The sequence below is a fragment of the Ahaetulla prasina genome, chromosome 2 (genome assembly GCF_028640845.1).
Source record: "Ahaetulla prasina isolate Xishuangbanna chromosome 2, ASM2864084v1, whole genome shotgun sequence".
NCBI classification, from domain to species: domain Eukaryota; kingdom Metazoa; phylum Chordata; class Lepidosauria; order Squamata; family Colubridae; genus Ahaetulla; species Ahaetulla prasina.
In genome coordinates this window covers 273,834,402-273,852,939 of record NC_080540.1, presented here as the reverse complement: position 1 = coordinate 273,852,939, position 18,538 = coordinate 273,834,402, and the positions used below count along the sequence as shown (strand labels likewise).

General features: G+C 36.6%; 2 protein-coding genes across 5 annotated transcripts in view; one reads left to right on the top strand and one right to left on the bottom strand.

Annotated features, from left to right (window-relative positions):
• TRAPPC13 (trafficking protein particle complex subunit 13) overlaps positions 1 to 12,372 on the top strand; it is a 30,858-nt gene extending 18,486 nt beyond the window's left edge. The window contains exons 8-13 of one of the 4 annotated variants that reach the window (XM_058169573.1): positions 1,791 to 1,808; positions 5,630 to 5,763; positions 8,701 to 8,899; positions 9,955 to 10,055; positions 11,817 to 11,964; positions 12,052 to 12,372. In XM_058169573.1, the coding sequence (XP_058025556.1) occupies positions 1,791 to 1,808; positions 5,630 to 5,763; positions 8,701 to 8,899; positions 9,955 to 10,055; positions 11,817 to 11,964; positions 12,052 to 12,144 (693 nt within the window). In that variant the 3' untranslated portion in view covers positions 12,145 to 12,372. Of the gene's footprint in view, positions 1 to 1,790; positions 1,809 to 5,629; positions 5,764 to 8,700; positions 8,900 to 9,954; positions 10,056 to 11,813; positions 11,965 to 12,051 lie in introns of all 4 variants that reach the window. The other 3 variants (XM_058169572.1, XM_058169576.1, XM_058169574.1) reach the window with 3 other exon arrangements.
• A 1,377-nt stretch (positions 12,373 to 13,749) lies between these two features.
• Positions 13,750 to 18,538, bottom strand: part of SGTB (small glutamine rich tetratricopeptide repeat co-chaperone beta) — a 30,102-nt gene continuing 25,313 nt past the window's right edge. The window contains exons 10-11 of the mRNA XM_058169577.1: positions 17,651 to 17,734; positions 13,750 to 15,942 (exon numbers count right to left, since the gene is read on the bottom strand). Of these exons, the coding sequence (XP_058025560.1) occupies positions 15,831 to 15,942; positions 17,651 to 17,734 (196 nt within the window). The 3' untranslated portion in view covers positions 13,750 to 15,830. The remainder of the gene's footprint in view (positions 15,943 to 17,650; positions 17,735 to 18,538) is intronic.

Genomic DNA, 18,538 nt, shown 5'->3' with positions numbered 1-18,538 from the left:
AAATCTGTGTCAGATATCCCCAGCCATTTTTGGCCCAAAGAGCACATTTTGAAGTTTGACAGCACATTATGTCACATTCACAAAATGTGAGGTGTGGTGTCCCTGCCTAGTGATAAAGTATCAGGGTTGCTGAGGTTTTTCCTGAGCATCCTCAGAGAAGGAAATACAAAGGGTTTGAATGTTGTGCTTTTGAAACCAGCAATCACTGGACTTGTTATTATTAAGTTTTGCTAACTTTTCTTATATAAATATATGTATCAGAAATTATTACTGTACATTCTTCTAACTTGGTTAAATGATTCAGGTGCTAACTATGGGGTACAGCCTGATACCTCAGAAAATACCATACCCTTTACTACCTCGGGTTTTTTTCACCCTGACTTTTTCAGCATTGTATTTTAGCCCCATTTTAAGAATGCTTCTGTGTGTATACAGATCCAGAAACATTCCTGTAAATAACAAATTAGCTTATTCACTTTTTTATATCCAAGAATCTAAATAATTTAATTTTAATTGAAAGAATCTAAATAATCAATACAACATGGAACCTGAGGGGCATCAAAGGTGTCTGTGACACAATGGATCCTCTGGGAACCTTCGTATGAGGTTGCAAGTGTGAAAGATGTGCAAAATGGCGGTGTCAGTCCTGACAATAAGTTTATGTATGTTGATTATATAAAATAGTTACCTAGTAGGTGCTGTGACAATGCAATGTCTGTTTGGGTGAGAGTGGGGAAGTGCATGGAAGGGTGGATCCCTATTTATAACTGAGCAAAAATTGCTGAGTAAATACTATTTACTCACTCCTTTTTTAATCTCCCTATTTATAATTGCTATTCTGATACAATTATGTGTTTTGATATGGGAGAAATGTTACAAGTATTGAGTATTCCTGCTCAACACTTCTCCTCAAAGGTGGACCCATATTCAGAATTATTACATAGAGAAAACTGGTCTTAGCAAGCAAGAAATAACATTTCTGTCATATTTCTCAACTCTTGCCTGTTCCATAGCATTGCTGCCAATCCTTATAAGGAAAGCTGCACCTGCCAAATTAAAGAGGAAAAAAAACTGGGACAGGTGACAAAAAATCAACAGTCATGCTCTTCTGGCATCAGTCTGTTAATTTGATTTTCATCGGTTTTCTGCATAGTATTTGCAGAATATGGAATGAGTGAGTGAGTAAATGAATGAATGAATGATAAACAACAGCTGCATACAGAAAAGGGAAATATGCCTCATCAATCTAAAGTAAGTTGGGAAATTGAAAGCAGTTTCATGTTTCGATGTATGCAATTGAGTGGAAGGTGCATTTTTTAAAATTACATTTCCTCAACAGTGCTTCCTGCAACTTTGCACTTGGTTGTATGCTTTAGAGAGGGAAATAATGTCTAAACAGATTTGGTTTCTCTTATGGACACCTTCCATGTTGAAAGACAATGTACAAGACAAAACCCTAAAAGAAAAGAAACCCAGATATTTCCCACATAGAACCTCTTTCCTGAGCATGTACTAGTTTACCAGTGTGTTCACTGTCTTTACCATTCCACATATTTTTTTCCCTTCATTAAACCATTTGCTGGCACAAGTCTTATTTAGAAGTCAAATGTCTTATTAGTGATCCTTTTCATTTTACTGCAGTGTACATTTTTCTCTTACTAATGCTGTCTTGTTTAAATACACAAAAAAATGCAAAAAGATGCATTTTATTTGAAACGTGGTTATCCTCCTCTTTTCTTTAACATTTAACCCTAAATTCTCTAATGTTTTTCTTTTTATTTTCCCATTAGAGTGACCTCAGTTCTGTGGTAATTTTTATTTATTATTTATAAATATGTATGTATGCTTGTCTTCTGTTTGTCTTTCTGCTTGTTACTAACATTTTGTTCAAATATAATGGAAAAGCAATGTTTGCTGTACTGACCCATAAATATTGCCTTTTGCTTTTTTTTATTCTGGAGTTTAAAAAATGTTGGGTAAAGGTGGGGAGAAAGAAAAAACACCTCTCCAAATGCATTAGCTCTTTCCTTGTTATCCATTGCTTTCATTAGTTTTCAGTAACATGCTCTCAAAAACAATTTCCTTTTTTTTTTGCTTGAACATAGAGCAACACATGATATTCTCAAGGTACCTTACACTACTGCAAGATTATATACATAAGGCTGTTTGTGTTACATGGAAAACAAAATAATTTTAAATTGGAAATAAATTCACGTTCTCTAGAGAATATATGCCTTCATACTTTTTAAGTATTTTAACACTGGGAAATGTCTAGATTCTACCTGAAAAATTCTGAAGCCAAACAGGAATTTGAATAAAGTTTTGCTATTTGATAATAAGAACTACTCGTCTTACATTTTACATGATCCTCTCATGACTAACAAAGCCAGAATAAATTAAGAAAAACAATAAAAAATGTATGTAAAAAGATAGGGTGGAAAACATTAGCAAGGTTTTTGTGCTGACAAAAATAGAATGTTTGTGTTGTGGGGGCGTTTTTCACAAAAGATTTTTCCTCCTCCCCCAGTTACAAAAGATAAAGATTTGGGGCAAGCTGAAGCCTAAAATCTATTATGAAACATATTTTAAGAGCATTGTGTCAAGCAGAAGTTTTTTTAAACAGAAATCTGTCAGCCATTTTACTTCCTCTTGTAATTTTTTGAATCCAGCCAAGAATCCAAATTTCTTTTATGTATATATCTTGCAGTTTGGATAGCCTAAGGAAAAAGGTGTGTTTTGTTTTTTTGAGTAGCATGAAGTACATGCAGCCCATCATATAGACTTACATCATATTACATCATGGTTAGTTTTCTATTATTTACTTTTTTGTGAAGACACTGGATTGGAGGAGAGAGTCTAAGATCTGCTGCATTTTTCTTCACATGCTTACGCTGCTTTCCAACTCCTAAACGCATGTGGCAATGTTTACTATAACATTACTGCAGTGATTTTATTTCAAATTTTAATAGAGGTCGTCGAATCTACAAATTTGCTATGAAACATTTTGCTCTAATAAAGCTATTATTAAGATTAATCAGTTCTTGCTTCATTGTATTCTACTTTGCTTTTTCATTATATTACTTGATTTTGCTTTCTTCCCTCAACTGAATTATTGCTAATTTTTTTTAATCGATTCTTTTTAAAATCTACTAGAGGGAAATATAGAAACCCCAGAGATTAGCAGTGAATTTATGAGATATTATTGCAGAATAGTAGAATGTTCTAAATATCAGATACTGGAATATGTGTGAGCAATTAAGCTCAAATGCTTAAGAAGCAAGATAACTGAATTTGTCACTGGTGTTTTGCTTGACAAAGGCTGCATTCAAACATAGCTCTCCATTTTTAGTATCTTCATGACCTCTTGAAAGGTCCCCAGTTTCTTGAATTCTTCCGGTGAGGTTAGGAAGGAGACAGAAATGACCACATTTTAGTATGACACCCAAATCTTCATTAATCTTAACCATGGGTAATGCAAGTCAGCCATAATTAATGGTGTAAAATTAGATTGAATCTCATAACTGTAATTAATTTGAAGTAACTCAGAAAACACATGGATTGTGTGCTAATCTAAAATGGGAAGAAGAGCTCTGAACAATTTCAAGGTGGACCTGAAAGGAAGGAGCCTGCAGTCCCAGAACCATATGCCCTGCAATTGTTTTGATAAAGTTAAATTTGGATTTAGTATTAAAATCCAAACTGAACCTATTTTTCCTTTTTTGCTATGGTATCATGTCAATATGCCTATGCCAGGGATATTTGTTGTTGTTCAAAGTTGTTAAGTGATATCTGACTCTTTGCAGTCCCAAGGACCATAACCCGCCAGGCTCCCCTGTCTTCCACTGCCTCCTGGAGTTTGCCTGAATTCATGCTCATCCCAGGATACCATAGACTAGAATTTATTGTGCAGTTTGCTACAATTATTCAACATGCTATTCTAACTATTTTTTTACACATTGGGACTGTACAAATCCTTTAAAAGAGATGTTTTACAATGCACGGGAGCACATAGGAACCTCTTTTTTTTTGTGAATCCTCAAAGCAATGTGGTCTTTTTACATGTATGAGAGACAACCAGAAGCATCTTATGAAACAGCCGTGTGACAAGGGTTACTGCAGATTTCAAAGACCTTTTTTCAAAAAAGGATTTGCCTAGCCATAGAAAACATACTGTCACATTTTCCCTGTATATGTTTTGAAGAGCAGGGAAGGAGACTTGATCAAGTAGCTATTTTCATCTCTACCATGCTAGCTTCTTTAATCACCAACGGGTTTGGATTTCAGCTTGAAAAAGCTAGCTTTTTTTTTTTTTGCTTTGTACCACTAAGCTCTTAGAGAGAATGAAAACATAAAGAATTATTTTTGCTGCTAAGAGGAATCATGCAGTTCACATGCAAACATCCATGAATCTCTGCATACTGCTATATAAATTATTATAATTATTTTTAAAACAGTGAATCACTTTTACTTGTCACTTAATGATTTATAAATATTTCAATCCTGAAGATGAATAGTTCTTGCTTATTTTTATTACCCTCCTCTTGTGTCTCCTTTAATTTCAAGTTTTATTTTGACATATAATTGAAATGATATAATTTATTGATGAACTCTGTTCATTAACTCTGTTAATGAACTTAATTAAAGATATTAATATCTGAACTAATTAATATAAGGAGATATATTAGATTACATTAATGCTACTCAAGTACTTTTGCATTCTATCTGTGAAGAAACTCAGGCTAATATCCTCTGCACATTTACCTAGGGAGTTGATTTAATTGAAATTAGATCAAGTTGAGTTCACACACATAAAGACTGCATCTGCTGCATGGATTTTACAGTATGGCTTTGTCCATAAATCTTTGTGAAAAGTGAGAACCAGCTTGGGTTTTTAAAATATATGTATTTTAGTCTTGAAACTGACAACTAATCTCTTATGCTAAATTAGTCGTTTTGGCAGAGTCCACTAGTGTCCAACTATTCAGTCATGGAAATAAAAGTAAGATCAGATGCTTATTGTTAGAAGTCTTAGAGCAAGAACTAACAGTGAGATAATAAGAAAATTAACCTATGTGACAGGGCTCTTAGGGCTCCCTATAAGAGCTTCAGAAGAAATTCATAGGAATAAAATGTAAGAGTTAATAGTGGTTATAGCATTTACGGTACCAGAGCTTCTGGGATAGTTGGTGTACTGTCAGGAACAGTGGCAAAGCTCCCCCATTAATAATCCCATAGTTTCTTCATATGCAGTCCAATGCGTCACTGGCATGGCATGTGTACCTATGCATTGCAGTCATTTCTCATTTCTTCAACATACTTTCCTTTTTTTGACAAATTCTGAATTGATGTGATTGTAGATCGATATGCAGACCTTATTACCGTAAGCCAGGATAATGTAAGAAATTATCCCACATCCATTGTTCAGCACAATTCCAGTCGACTAACTTTTTTGCTTCTATTGCTCTCCTTTGGGATGAAGACTTTTCTCGCATTTAATTACTGTTACTTTGATTTTTCAGGCATGAAACTAACTGCGTATGTGGTTTAATGTTTTTCAAACCTTTAAAGTGCTGGAACTTTTCTCAGTTCAAACTACTTGTTATTTAAGCATTTTTTCTTGATTTTTCAGACTGATGAAGTGTTTTTGGAAGCTCAGATTCAGAATATCACAAGCTCTCCAATGTTTATGGAGAAAGTATCCTTAGAACCTTCTATTATGTACAATGTAGCAGAACTAAATACAGTCAACCATGTGGGGAACAGGTAAGAGACTTGTTTGTAGCCAGTCTTATTTGAGAGTGCTGTATTCACCTATAGAAAGCAAAAACATCTATGTCTAATTAGAACTATTTCAATATATGGGCTCTGTATACTGTGTGTTCCTGTATTAAGAGTACCGTGTTTCTCCGAAAATAGGACATGTCCCAAAAAATAAGGCCAAGCCTGATTTTTAGGGCGGGCGTAAATATACACCCTCCCCCAAAAATAAGCCTTAGTGACTGGGTGGGCGTGGCCAGCACAGGAGGCAGCCCTTCCCTTCCCGGTCACCTCAGGGCTTCTTGGCCCCTTAATCAGATTAGCTGAGCCGCTCAGGCCGCCATTCACAGCTGATTTGCGGGTGCCACTCAGGCCGCTGCCTCTAGCAAGCGCAAGCGCTTTTGCAGCCAATTGCGGCTGCAAAAGAAGCCGGAGGCCAAGCAACACACCCCACATGCCTCCTACTCTCCTTACCTAATGGTGACGGTCACAGCAGGCAATTCTGTCCATGGAACAGCTGCCTCATGGGTGCTGCTCTGGCCAGAGCCTCCAGCAAGCGCAACTGTTTTTGCCATGGATTGCAGCCACTTCTGCAGCAGGAGGCCAAGCAATGCACCCCATGTGCCTCGCACCAGCCTTCAGAAGGGTACTGTAGCAGCAGCTATCTACAATTTTTTTTACCCTTATTTTGTCACAACCATACTGGGTCACATGGGTCGGGACGAAATAAGGGTTAAAAAATTGTGGATAGCTGCTGCTACAGTACCCTTCGGAAGGCCAGCATGAGGCACGAGTCTCCTGCTGCAGAAGTGGCTGCGTCCAAGGAGCGCTTTTGGGAAGAAGGCTCCCGCCTCTCTGCCAGGTGACTCCTGGTAGCCCAGATGCCCAAAGCCCGAAACCCACCCTCCCGGCTCCCTTTTCCACAGTGCCTGGCTCTTTATCAAGGGGGGTGGCAGGTGGCATGGGGGAAAAGTGAGCGAGACAGGGCTCGTTCCTCTCGACGTCTCTTCTCCCACTCTCACTGGGCATGGCAGGGCTTCCTGCCCCTGCCCAAATTGGATGCAATTTGAGGGTGGCAGGTAGGGATGGGTGGGGTGGGGAGATGTGAAATGTGTCTTACCTGCCTTGAAGCTCCGTTGCATGTCTCACCATTGTCTGCAGGCAAACACGTTGTAGGGTAAAAAAAAACTTGCAAATTCAATCAAACTTCTCGAACTTGTGAGAAGTTTGGTTTTACCCTACAGTGTGTTTGCCTGTAGACAATGGTGAAACACGCGACAGAGCTTCAAGGCAGGTAAGATGCATGTCTCGCATCTCCCTGGCCCCTGGCGAGGGGGGAGAAGAGACGGCAAGAGGAGCAAACCCTATCTCACTCCACACATCTTGCTTCTCCTTCACCCCACATGCCACCCACCTCAATAAAGAGCCGGGTGCTGTGGAAAAGGGAGCCGGGTGGGCGCAGGCTTTGGATGTCTGGGGCTGCCAGGGTTGCCCTGCAGAGAGGCGGGAGCGGGGTGGGAGTTTGCAGGCAAGGGGGATGGATGGATGGATGGGAGGCGGGCAAGTGCGAAGAATGCCAGGGAAATTCCCACCTTTGGTTGCCCCAGCGAACAGCTGATGAACGGCTGTGTTACACTGTTACAGCAGCGCAACACAGCAGTATCCATGAGGTGGCCACACTCACCTCCTCCTGCACCCCCAAAATAATAAGACCCCCCCCCCAAATAATAAGGCCAAGCCTTTATTTCAGGGTTCAAAAAAATATAAGACAGGGTCTCATTTTGGGGAAAACACGGTACTGAGGGCAGTTTAGCATCAAATTGTCTATTTCTCCTTTAGATTTTCTTCTTTTCTCTAGGTTAACCTTCTAAGAATCACAAATGTTATGGTTGCGATTTTTTGGAACCCCCTTACATAAGTTTGCAGTTGTGAAGAACTTGGATTATAAAAGATATTGATCTACATAAAATGGACTGTTATGTAAAAACCTTAACTGCTTAATTAATTAAACGTTTTTTAGGATGAAGTGTCTCTTACTGGTATCAGAAATAAAAATGTGTTTTATATTTCTAAGCATTAATTTTTTTACCTGTGTAAGATGTGATACAAACTTATTATTAGTGCCATTCTTCGGATTACGGTACCTTATTCAGACAGAATAAATTTTATGTCTAAATACTCTGCATTTGTTAACATGTGAGGAAAACTAGTGTTTTAAAGGTTTTTTAAAAAAATAAATCTTTAAAACTTGGAATTCTTTTTGAAAACTCCTTAATTGCCACCATCTTTTAAACTCAAAGATTGTATTTAATATAAATATGACAAACAGACTTTTAATATTTATTATGTGTTGGTTAGCTATTTATCTTGTCTTTCATTCAGGAGCACAAGACAACATGATACAATGTTTCATCTTCCTATTTTTTTCTCTTAAGAGACACTTTGTGAGATAGGTTGGTGTTAGCTTTTTGAGGTAGAACAGACACGAAAAGGGACCAGATGAACTCATTCTATTTTACTGTAAGCCTGTAATGTAAGGTTTACCTTAACAGAAGCTTGCAAGTCTGAAAAGGGAAGATTCCTTTTGAACCTCATTTGCCACCTTTTATCATTTCCTAGGCAGCATCTCCTCTCCCCCTGCCCCACCGCACTTCTCCCAAGGCATTTCCACATACCTTTACAGTTGGACTGAGAATGACTGGCCCAAAATCGTTTGGTGAGCCTCCATTGGGCTAGAGAACCTTTGTTTCCTTATGCCAACCCAAATATTTAACCACTAAAGCACAAAGGCTTCCAATTTAACTTTGAGTGATTTTGAGTGATTTTGTTTTTCTTTTCCTTGTGTCAATTTATTTGCCATATTTGTAGACCGATTCCTAAATGAATTATCTAGAAGTCCAATTCTGAAGTATACGCTGAGGTGAATTTTTACTTTCCCTCCAGCTTGTCAACTTTTGGTACAAGAACATATTTACAACCAATGGATACACGCCAGTATTTATATTGTCTGAAACCCAAGCAGGAATTTTCAGAAAAAGTTGGTGTTATTAAAGGTGTAACAGTTATTGGGAAGCTTGACATCGTATGGAAGACAAATTTGGGTGAAAGGGGAAGGTTGCAAACCAGCCAACTTCAAAGAATGGCAAGTCCTTTTTTATGTATTCTCTTTAAAAAATACTAAGCTGCATTTTCTTTGCTGGAAAAAATGAAGGATCTGTTCGCTGGTAATTTATACTGGGTGTTGAATATATGTTTTACATGATAAATTAGTGTCTTAATATTTACCTGTATGTTGTTTCAGAAAATGCCTTTTTAGGTATATCTGAACATCTTTATCTTCAATAACAATTTTCAGAAGTAGCAAAAAGCAAGTGATATATGCTTTTTTCATTTGTCATCTGTTGTTAAAAAGTTGGATGAACATATCCCTTATTCTTAATTATTTCATTGTTTTCATTATCACAAGATGGCTCTGTAGGATTATGGCCATTTGCTTAAGTGCTTTTAAAAGGGATTAGACAGATTAATGAAGCATAGAACTATCAGTCTGTAATAGCTTGGATGTCTCAGTGGAGCCTCTGTATATAGAATCAATATCAGATGCTAGGAGGCAGCTAGTAGGAGAAAGTTATCACCTTTTTGCCTTGCTTGCAGATTTCCCAGAAACCATTAGATAATCTAATATTTCCTAGTCCATTGAAAACATAATTGAAACATTTTACTAGTCTCATGCAAATGGCAGTACAATATTCTTAAAAAGAATTAAAACTTAATGCTATCTTTAAAACATAGTCCATCAGGAATAATAGCAGCTGGAGGATGCCATTAAAACGAATAGAAAATATAAATCTTGTAAATATTATATTAGATGTCTCCCTTTGTAAGAATGTATAGCTTGCAACTGGTGACTAATGCACTATTTCATGAATATATATGATATGATGCTAAGTATTTTTTTAAAAAGAATCTCAGGCAAGTTCCTCCTGCTTATAGCTAGCCAAAGCAAGGTATTATGGTCTCTCAATGACATTTGCAGAGTTAATTTAATTTCTTATACTTTTATCCAAAGTACATAGAGGTTAGACAAAGTGCACAAAGGTATTTTTATTATGCTGTGTTTTTGCTAGGAGTTGAAAATGACTTGATGGCATGTAAGAATGATCAATCGTGCTTTGCTAAGCTTTTAATACTCTTTAGGCTCCAGGTTACGGTGATGTGAGGCTTTCATTGGAGACAATACCTGACACAGTGGGCCTGGAAGAGCCTTTCAACATCACTTGTAAAATAACAAACTGCAGGTAATGCAATACTTTCCCTTGCTCATTTGGACTTTCAGAATGCGATCCTTATGTACAGAGATAGCAGTACAATAGCATTATTATACCACTTTACAGTGCTTTACAGCCCTCTCCAAACGGATTATAGTCAGCATATTGCCCCCAACAATCTGGGACCTCGTTTTACCGACCTCAAAAGGCTGAATCAACCTTGAGCCTGGTGAGATTCAAACTGCCAACTTGCAGTCAGCCGTCAGAAGTAACCTGCATACTGCATTCTAACCACTGCGCCACCGTGGTGTGTATGTCTCAGTATGTTTTGATTATTATTTTTAGATGCACAGTCCTCACCTAATGACCAGAATTGGGACTAGCAAGTCTGTCACTAATCGATTCACTAGTTAATCAGATATCAAGGGGTCCATGACTTGTAATGTTACTACCAACTTCTCCATTGACTGTTAGTCAGAAGCCAGCAATGAAGTACACAAATGTCTATCATGACCACGGGATGTTGTGGAGTTTGTAAATACCTACTGATGGCCAAGCATCTGAATCTCAATCACATGATCCTACAACGGTCATAAGTGTGAGAACTGGTCAACGTTACTTTTTCAGTGCCGTTGTAAATTTGAACAGTTGCTAAACTGGGCTGTTGTTAAGAGTGGATTGTTTGTACTGAAATATTAATGTTAGTATGACATTCACAAAATATATTCTTAATATTATGATTAAAACTATTGAAGCAATTGGCTCTTAGAAATATTTTTACAAATAGATTGTCAGTAATCCCACCATCAATCTTTCAGATTTAGAAATCAGAAGTGATTTATTTCAGCAACAATCTTTGAGCCATATGTATTAATTAGGAAGGATAAAGTTGTGTTCTAATTTTTTTTATTGGCTGCGTCCAAAATTAGTTTAATGTGATAACTTTAGTTTGTAGCATAGCTAGTGTAATTGTAGCTTATTTAATAAACTATATCAAGTCATTTGCTTAACTGTGGTTCATTGTTTAATAAGCCACAGTGGCTAGATGCATATACCACACTAAGCCAAAAACAGTATGATTTAGCATATTTGTAAAGAAGACTGGTATTTTTGCTGAGCTTTCCATTGGTTTGTACAACCCATTAACTAAGAGATGGATGTTTGTAGTTTAATATGCTGTCGGAATCTAGCCATGTTTCGTGAACCAAGCTTTCATAGACATAATGTGTATATGTGACATGTATTCTGTTAACAAGACTAGCATTTTGTAGGAGCTAAGACACTCTACCCCTTGCTTTAATACTTCATATTTAAATCAATTAAAATTAAAAGTTTCTAAAATTCACTGCTGGGCAACATATAAACTAAGCTGGGGAATGTCTACTTCATCTGCATCCTCTTGTTATTCAATTTTCTTTAATACATTTACAAACTCATAACCAAAATACTAACTTTCTGAGGTCTAGATGGATGGATATGAATTATTAGATCAATATTATTTATAAAAGGCCATTATGCACAAGAGAATCTAGAGGCACTTGCCCAACTGCGAAGTGATTCCTAGAAAAGACTTCTCAAAATAGTGCGGTCTTTAGATTTAAATTTTCTATTTCTGCCCCTGTAATTGAAATTCAACATCACAGAAATGTGTGCATAAGATGAATGAATCAAGAGGCGTACCATTTAAAATTGCCCAAAAGAAAAACTGCTATAGTGAGAAAAGTAATATGAACTGGATCTTCTAAAAGCTGATATTTGTATTAAATTATATGTGTACATTTTATCTAGCAGTGAAAGGACCATGGATCTGGTTTTGGAAATGTGCAATACTAATTCAATTCACTGGTGTGGTGTGTCAGGAAGACAGCTGGGCAAACTGCATCCTACTTCGTCACTGTATTTGACACTTACGCTGCTATCATCAGTACAGGGACTACAAGTAAGATATTAAATTGGCTCTGATTTTAGCCTTACTTTCTCTCCAATCACTTTAATCACTGTGCCTATCCTTTTTGTTCCATTTTAGAGTGTCTCTGGTTTAAGATTAACAGATACCTTTTTGAAAAGAACATATGAGTATGATGATATCGCTCAAGTCTGCGTGGTTTCTTCAAAATGAAAAAAAATATTTTTAAAAAAGTTCTTAAGATTTGTGGACCAACTGTCTGACAATACTCTAATGAATCCAGAATACATCTAACTGTATCCAAGAAGAAAAAATGTTATTTAATAATTCTCCCATAAATGAATGTGACACTTCTGGAACGTTTAAAAATAGCTGCTAAGAACCAACCAATAATGTGTATTTTAATCTATTTGGAAATAAAGACTTAGGCAACTTACACAACTATTTAATTGTGTTATATTTTTGTACAGATCATTTTCTAATATTTGCAGTATGATTTGTAATTTTTGGGGAAATAATTATCTACATGGGAAAGGGACTAGAAACTTTTTCCCAGTCTTCATTTGGAAAAAACAGGATTCTATAAATATAGGAACACAGATTTATAACTGATATTTTAAGATTAAAGGATCAGTGGTTTGAACTATGTTATAGAGAATTATATAACATACCGTATATTGCATGAATCTAGCTTTATACAGTTTTAATGCATGTGAACATAGAGCTGGAGAAATAGGTGGTTTGGAAAACAAATTTGATTTGGGAAAGAAACAAACATGTACATTTGAACAAAGTAAATTCTGAATCAGATAAAACATCCATCTAATATACCATTTTCTTTTTCAATAAGTAACCAGATATCTCTGGGAGTCAAGGGATGCTTGAAATTAATAGATAGTTCTCATTGTTGATTCTTAGGAACGGTATATATGTCCTGGCACATACGAAGAGTTTGATGCTAACCAAAGGATAACAATGGTTCATTAAACAAATCACAATCTCTTTGTTCATATATAACCCTAAATTATAATATAGATGCATATATAGCTCTAACTCAAAGGAGACGCATCATATTATGGGACAGAGGTACTGCCTATGAACCAGAAGGCTTTTTGATGAATAATAATCTGTTTGCCCTTTAAAACTGATCAAGCAAGCTCTCACTGGGTTTCTCTTCTCTCTGATTTCTCTAGTCACTATGGCCTTCTCTCTGGACTGGGTCCATAACCTGTCAGAGTGCGCACAGTATGACTATTTTGAGACAACCCAGGAGCAAAATACAGTAAACAGGCTTGTCTTTCAAATAGTGGTTATCTGCAAGGAATATATACATACATGTACTAGGCAAAGCCAGCCTTACAGCAGCTGTTCAGCTATTAAATCATTACTTTAACACATCTCCTTGACTACATCTAGTGATTCACTAAAAGTGGGGTTTGATAATTAAATATTCAGATTTGTAGACCAAATAAAAAGCATAAAGAGCTGGGTATAACAAGAAAATTGAATTATATCAGCTTACTAGTACTGTTTTCTATGGTGATTTTTGTTACTTAGCACAATCGTTGGCATTTATGAAAGCTTAACATGAACTCCAGCATGGCAATCTTTACTTAGGAAACAAGTTATATTAAACTTAATAAGAAGTCTATCACTTAGTAGCAATGACTAAATTTCTAAACAGAATATATAGCTATAAGTGTAAAAACTTTAGAAATGCAGTTACCTCTACAAATATCCCTGGTTTAAAATAGCTTGAGACATGCGAATCAACTTTTTCCTGAAATAAAGAATGAAAAGAAAACACCACAGACAATACTGTATGAAAACGGCATATTTGTTTTATTAAACTTATTCCAAATAACAGAGGACTGATCCATTATCTGTCCTTGAAAAATTGAGATAAGTACCTAGAATGGAATGTGAATATTATTTAAATGTTACTTTCTGAAATATGTATTCATTTGGCAAATACTCCACTGTGAATATGAAAGTGCTAGTGCTGTATTATGCACCTAATGTTTTGGATTTGAAATACAATGAATCAGGATATACAGGACATTTTAACACATGCTTATAGAATGGGTAGGATAGCTAAGAAAAACATGGAATCTTCATTTTAGAATTAAAACTAGCAACAGTAAGCACTATAATAGCAATTTTTAAGTTAGCATTGGAGTAAATTTACCAAATGATTTCAGAACATTACACATAGTATAATTTAGAACAGTTTTTAGAGTTAATTATTAACACCTGGACTACAAACTTATTCTAAATTATTATTTGTTAGTTCCTCCCACTTTTAGAGTATACACTTAATGTAGTTAGTTTAATCTGTTCTAGTGCCAACAGAACTTGTTAAACACAGGTGGGAGGAACTTTTGTGGAAAACTCAAGATAGTTCAGTGGCTCCACATATATTCAGAATAAATGTTTAACAAACTGTTGCTTGGAGAAGAAGGTTGTCAAAGTTCTTCCACCCACTCAATATTCCAGAATATCATCCCCTGAAAAGTTTTCTAAATATATATAACATTATACTGTGACACTGAAAGCTTTCTCCTGAATGAACTGCTCTATTCCTGTAGAAATGATTTAAGTAATTCTGTTCTGCATTAAAAAAAAATGGGAAGAGGGAGAAAAGAAACAAGGAAAAATAATAACGGTGGTGATGAAATCAGATTCATAATAGAGGGATAAAACTGCGATGAACGCAGTTCTTTATATAGTAGTCAATGTTTTAAACCATGTACCTAAGTATGCCATCTCAAATTCTTAAATGGATTTGTAATGTACAATCAACCTTCCTGGACTATGCAAGCAGATAGATGACAAATACAGTTGATACCATGCGTATAAAATTATATTAATATAGAACATGGTATCATTTTATTAGAAAGGTCTTTAGAATTTCCATATGCAGATTGTCCCCATTCTATATTCTCTGGAGCTTTCTCTTTAACATTCCTTTATGTACCACTTCTGGACATCCATTCTAACTTCATCCTTCTACTAACCATTGAACACAAGTTATGTGGAGACTCCACTGCTTAATTATACCTCCTAAAGGTGGAATTCACAACTGTCTTCTCCCATCCCAATAGTATAGAAGATTTGGATGCTAATCCTTTTTGTAAAACAATACGGAAGAGCAAGAATTTTGCTATATCTTCTTTTCAAACTCAGCAGTTAATCAATAGCAATCACGACAAACTGATTTGGCTGCCCTCTTACATTATAAATGCAGCTTAATATCTCTGGTCCACTTTCTATAACCACACCTATCCATCTGTTCACTCATTGCTTTTCTTTCTTCTGCCATATTATCTGATCCTAAAGCAATTCAAACAGTCAGGCTGTCTTTGCTTTCAACAACTCCAATAATCAACCATACTTTGTCAAAAGTGAACCCTTTTATGTTTATTGCCAATTAGACATGCATAATTGTATATGTACCCCACAGCCTTGTATTGGAGGGCAAGAAACAACCTTATCGAATATAATTTATACATAACCTTTATACAGGAGTGATAGCCCATCTTCTATTCCTCTGACATGCACCAGCTGTTTTTCAGTGCACAGTATGCTGCAAAATCCATTCTCTCAAAAGAGAATGAAAAATCCACATGCTGTTGCTTATTAATATAAAGATGCTCCCCTGACACAGAGATTGTAATAAGTCAACAGTTCTAATTATAATCCATGTACAAAGGCATCACTAAACATACATGATATGTTCAAATCTGTGTGCAATGATCTGTTTCCAACAGACAATAAGGAATACACACAAAGAATTTTCTATCTCATGTCTGAGAAGAAGTACAATGGTGATATTTGCTACAAGCTACAATATGCCTTTTGGAATTAGTGGAACAATATTTTAACTGATGTTTCTTGAATCAAGAATGCTCTTCAGTGCTACCACTGAAGGATCTGCTTCGAACATGGTTTCGCAATTGCTCAATGAGCTCTGGATTTTGCTGCTGGATCTGCTGGGCAAATTGCTGTCCCCTGTACAAAATGTGTATTTTTAAAAAACAAAGGTCAAATAAAGACAGTCACTATCGTGTAATACTCAAAGATGAATGAAATAATATTATTCAAACAGAAATTGTTGTTTATCCTAAGAGAAAAACACATAAGCATTTGAAAATTCTCTCTAACTTAATGTTAACCTAAGGATGTACAGGTAGCCCTTGACTTATGACACTAATGAAGCCTGCCCATTATGGTCATAAATTGTGATGACCATAAAGCAAGTCAGCACATGACCAACTTTATTTTACCTTTTTAGCAGCTGCCATTATTATAGTCATGGTAATTAAGTGAATCCACGGTCATTAAGCAAACCCGTTGTTTGCTATAGGGTGTTTTGCTGAAAAGTTGACGTAAATGTTGGTTTTTATCAAAAACATCATAAATTACAGTTACATGACCTTGGGATGCTGAAAACGGCTGTAAATGTGGGCCATTTGGAATACATCTGAAATGTCATGTGACTGAAGGGGGGGGTCAGCTGTCAGAACCAGGCCATAACTACTTTCTTGGGGGTGGGGTCCATCATAACTTCAACTGGTTGCTAAATGACTGTCATTTAAAGAGGACTACTGTGTTAATATAAAAACGATAAAAACAACAAAGATCAATCTTTATTTCTGTGTTATATGTCAATGTACATTATATTTTGTAAAAAAAATCTAAAAGATTTAAGGTTACACTACATTAAGCCATAATGTGTTTTGGTTGGCTTTGGCTTAATTCGTATCTAAACTCTGCCACACTTGATATGTGTGAGAGCAAACCGCCTGGTGAACTAGTCATGGGAATAAAACGAGCAGTATGTGAATTCAGTCTTGGTAAGAATTGCTAAAAAAAGTTTTCAGGAAGTCTAATATGTTTTTACTACAGGTAGTATTTGCAACAATATACTGTATCAAATGAACTCTCAAAGCAGTGAACTAACGGAATGGGTATTAGGGACAAAAAAACCAAAAAGAGGTTTTCATTCTGGGAGTTAGCACACACCACAGATATGGCACTGTGCAAGTTGATGAAAAGAAATGGCTTATTTAAGGAGATACACGCAACATATATACAATAAGCAGAGCCTAACACCCAAGCTCTTTTCAACTTTGGATCCAGCTGGGCCAGTCACTTACTCTCAGCCCTAAGAGGGAGGTAATGGAACACCACTTCTGAAATACTGGCAAGAAAACTGCAGGGACTTGTCCAAGCAGTTGCCAGGAGACAAAACCAACTCAAAGATATAAACAAAACGAAGTAAAGCAAACACCATACTACGTTTATTTACTGTAACTACAAATCCTTCATTAATTTATTTCCAGTATTTTTAGTCATTTTGATAGCCAGAAATATGTATACAACATCTTAAACTTCTTAAAGCTTAACTTTTTCTCAAATGGATTAACTTGGGGCATCAAACTCAAGGCCCGTGGGCTGGATCTGGCCCGTGGGGTGCTTAGATCTGGCCCCCAAGGCCAGTCTGGAAACAGCAAAGGACCAGCCCGTGGTGCCTCTGACAGTGAAAATGGAGCTCAGGAGGGCCACACCCACCCTGGCCACGCCCACCCCGCCCCCAAGGTCAAACACAACCCTGATGTGGCCCTCAAATTGAGTTTGACACCCCTGGATTAACTAAATGGATTAAACTAACTAACTAAACTGAACTAACTAAATGGATTAAACCATATATACTCACGCGTGAATTAGGCTTGAGAGATCAGTGAGACCGCCAACACCTGCAGCAGGACCACCAATGGCATTTGTCATCATTCCTGACATTCTAAAGGGAACAGATATGACACTGATAGAGAGAAATACAGATTTTCAAATCCATTGTTATTAACTGTCGTGTTATATTCTTTTTCTTTAAGAGACTACAAGTAAATGTAAAGCCTATTTACACTGAGAGTGGGATATATTAATGCAAACAATTTCCACTCGCATAAATTCAAATAAGAACAGTGTGAGTTTTTTAAAAGTACAGTTGCCTGTTTACCATGAAAGTTGCTATCACTTGTGATTGCTGCAGAAACCAGGGGGAACCGGAGCAGTTATTATGATCCACCTCAGATGTTTTATGGGTAGAAGTGGTTTTCAACAGGATTTTAAAGACTTCCCTACAAATCTGGTGATTAGTTTGGCTCTTTACTTAGTTAATCTCTGCAACGGAGTGAACAAAACTATTGTGTAAGATTTCCCTCCCCACCTTCCATACACTTCCCTCTGGTTGCTGATCCAAGGGTGCTCATGGTTTAAGGAACAGCTCAAGGAAATTAAATGTAGATTTTACAGATTCTAGATCAGGGGTGTCAAACTGGTGGCCCGCGGGCCGCATCCGTCATGCACTGGCCACAGCCATGCCTGGTTTAACAAAGGGGGGAAAAGCCGTGATATGTCACATGATGACACAAGTTCGACACCCCTGTTCCAGATAGTAAAAAATGAATAAATATGACTGAACACTGGAATGAGTCTAGGTTTGGATCTACACTGTCTGCCTGCCTGCCTACCATTCATCCCTCCATCTATCTATCTATCTATCTATCTATCTATCTATCTATCTATCTATCTATCTATCTAATTT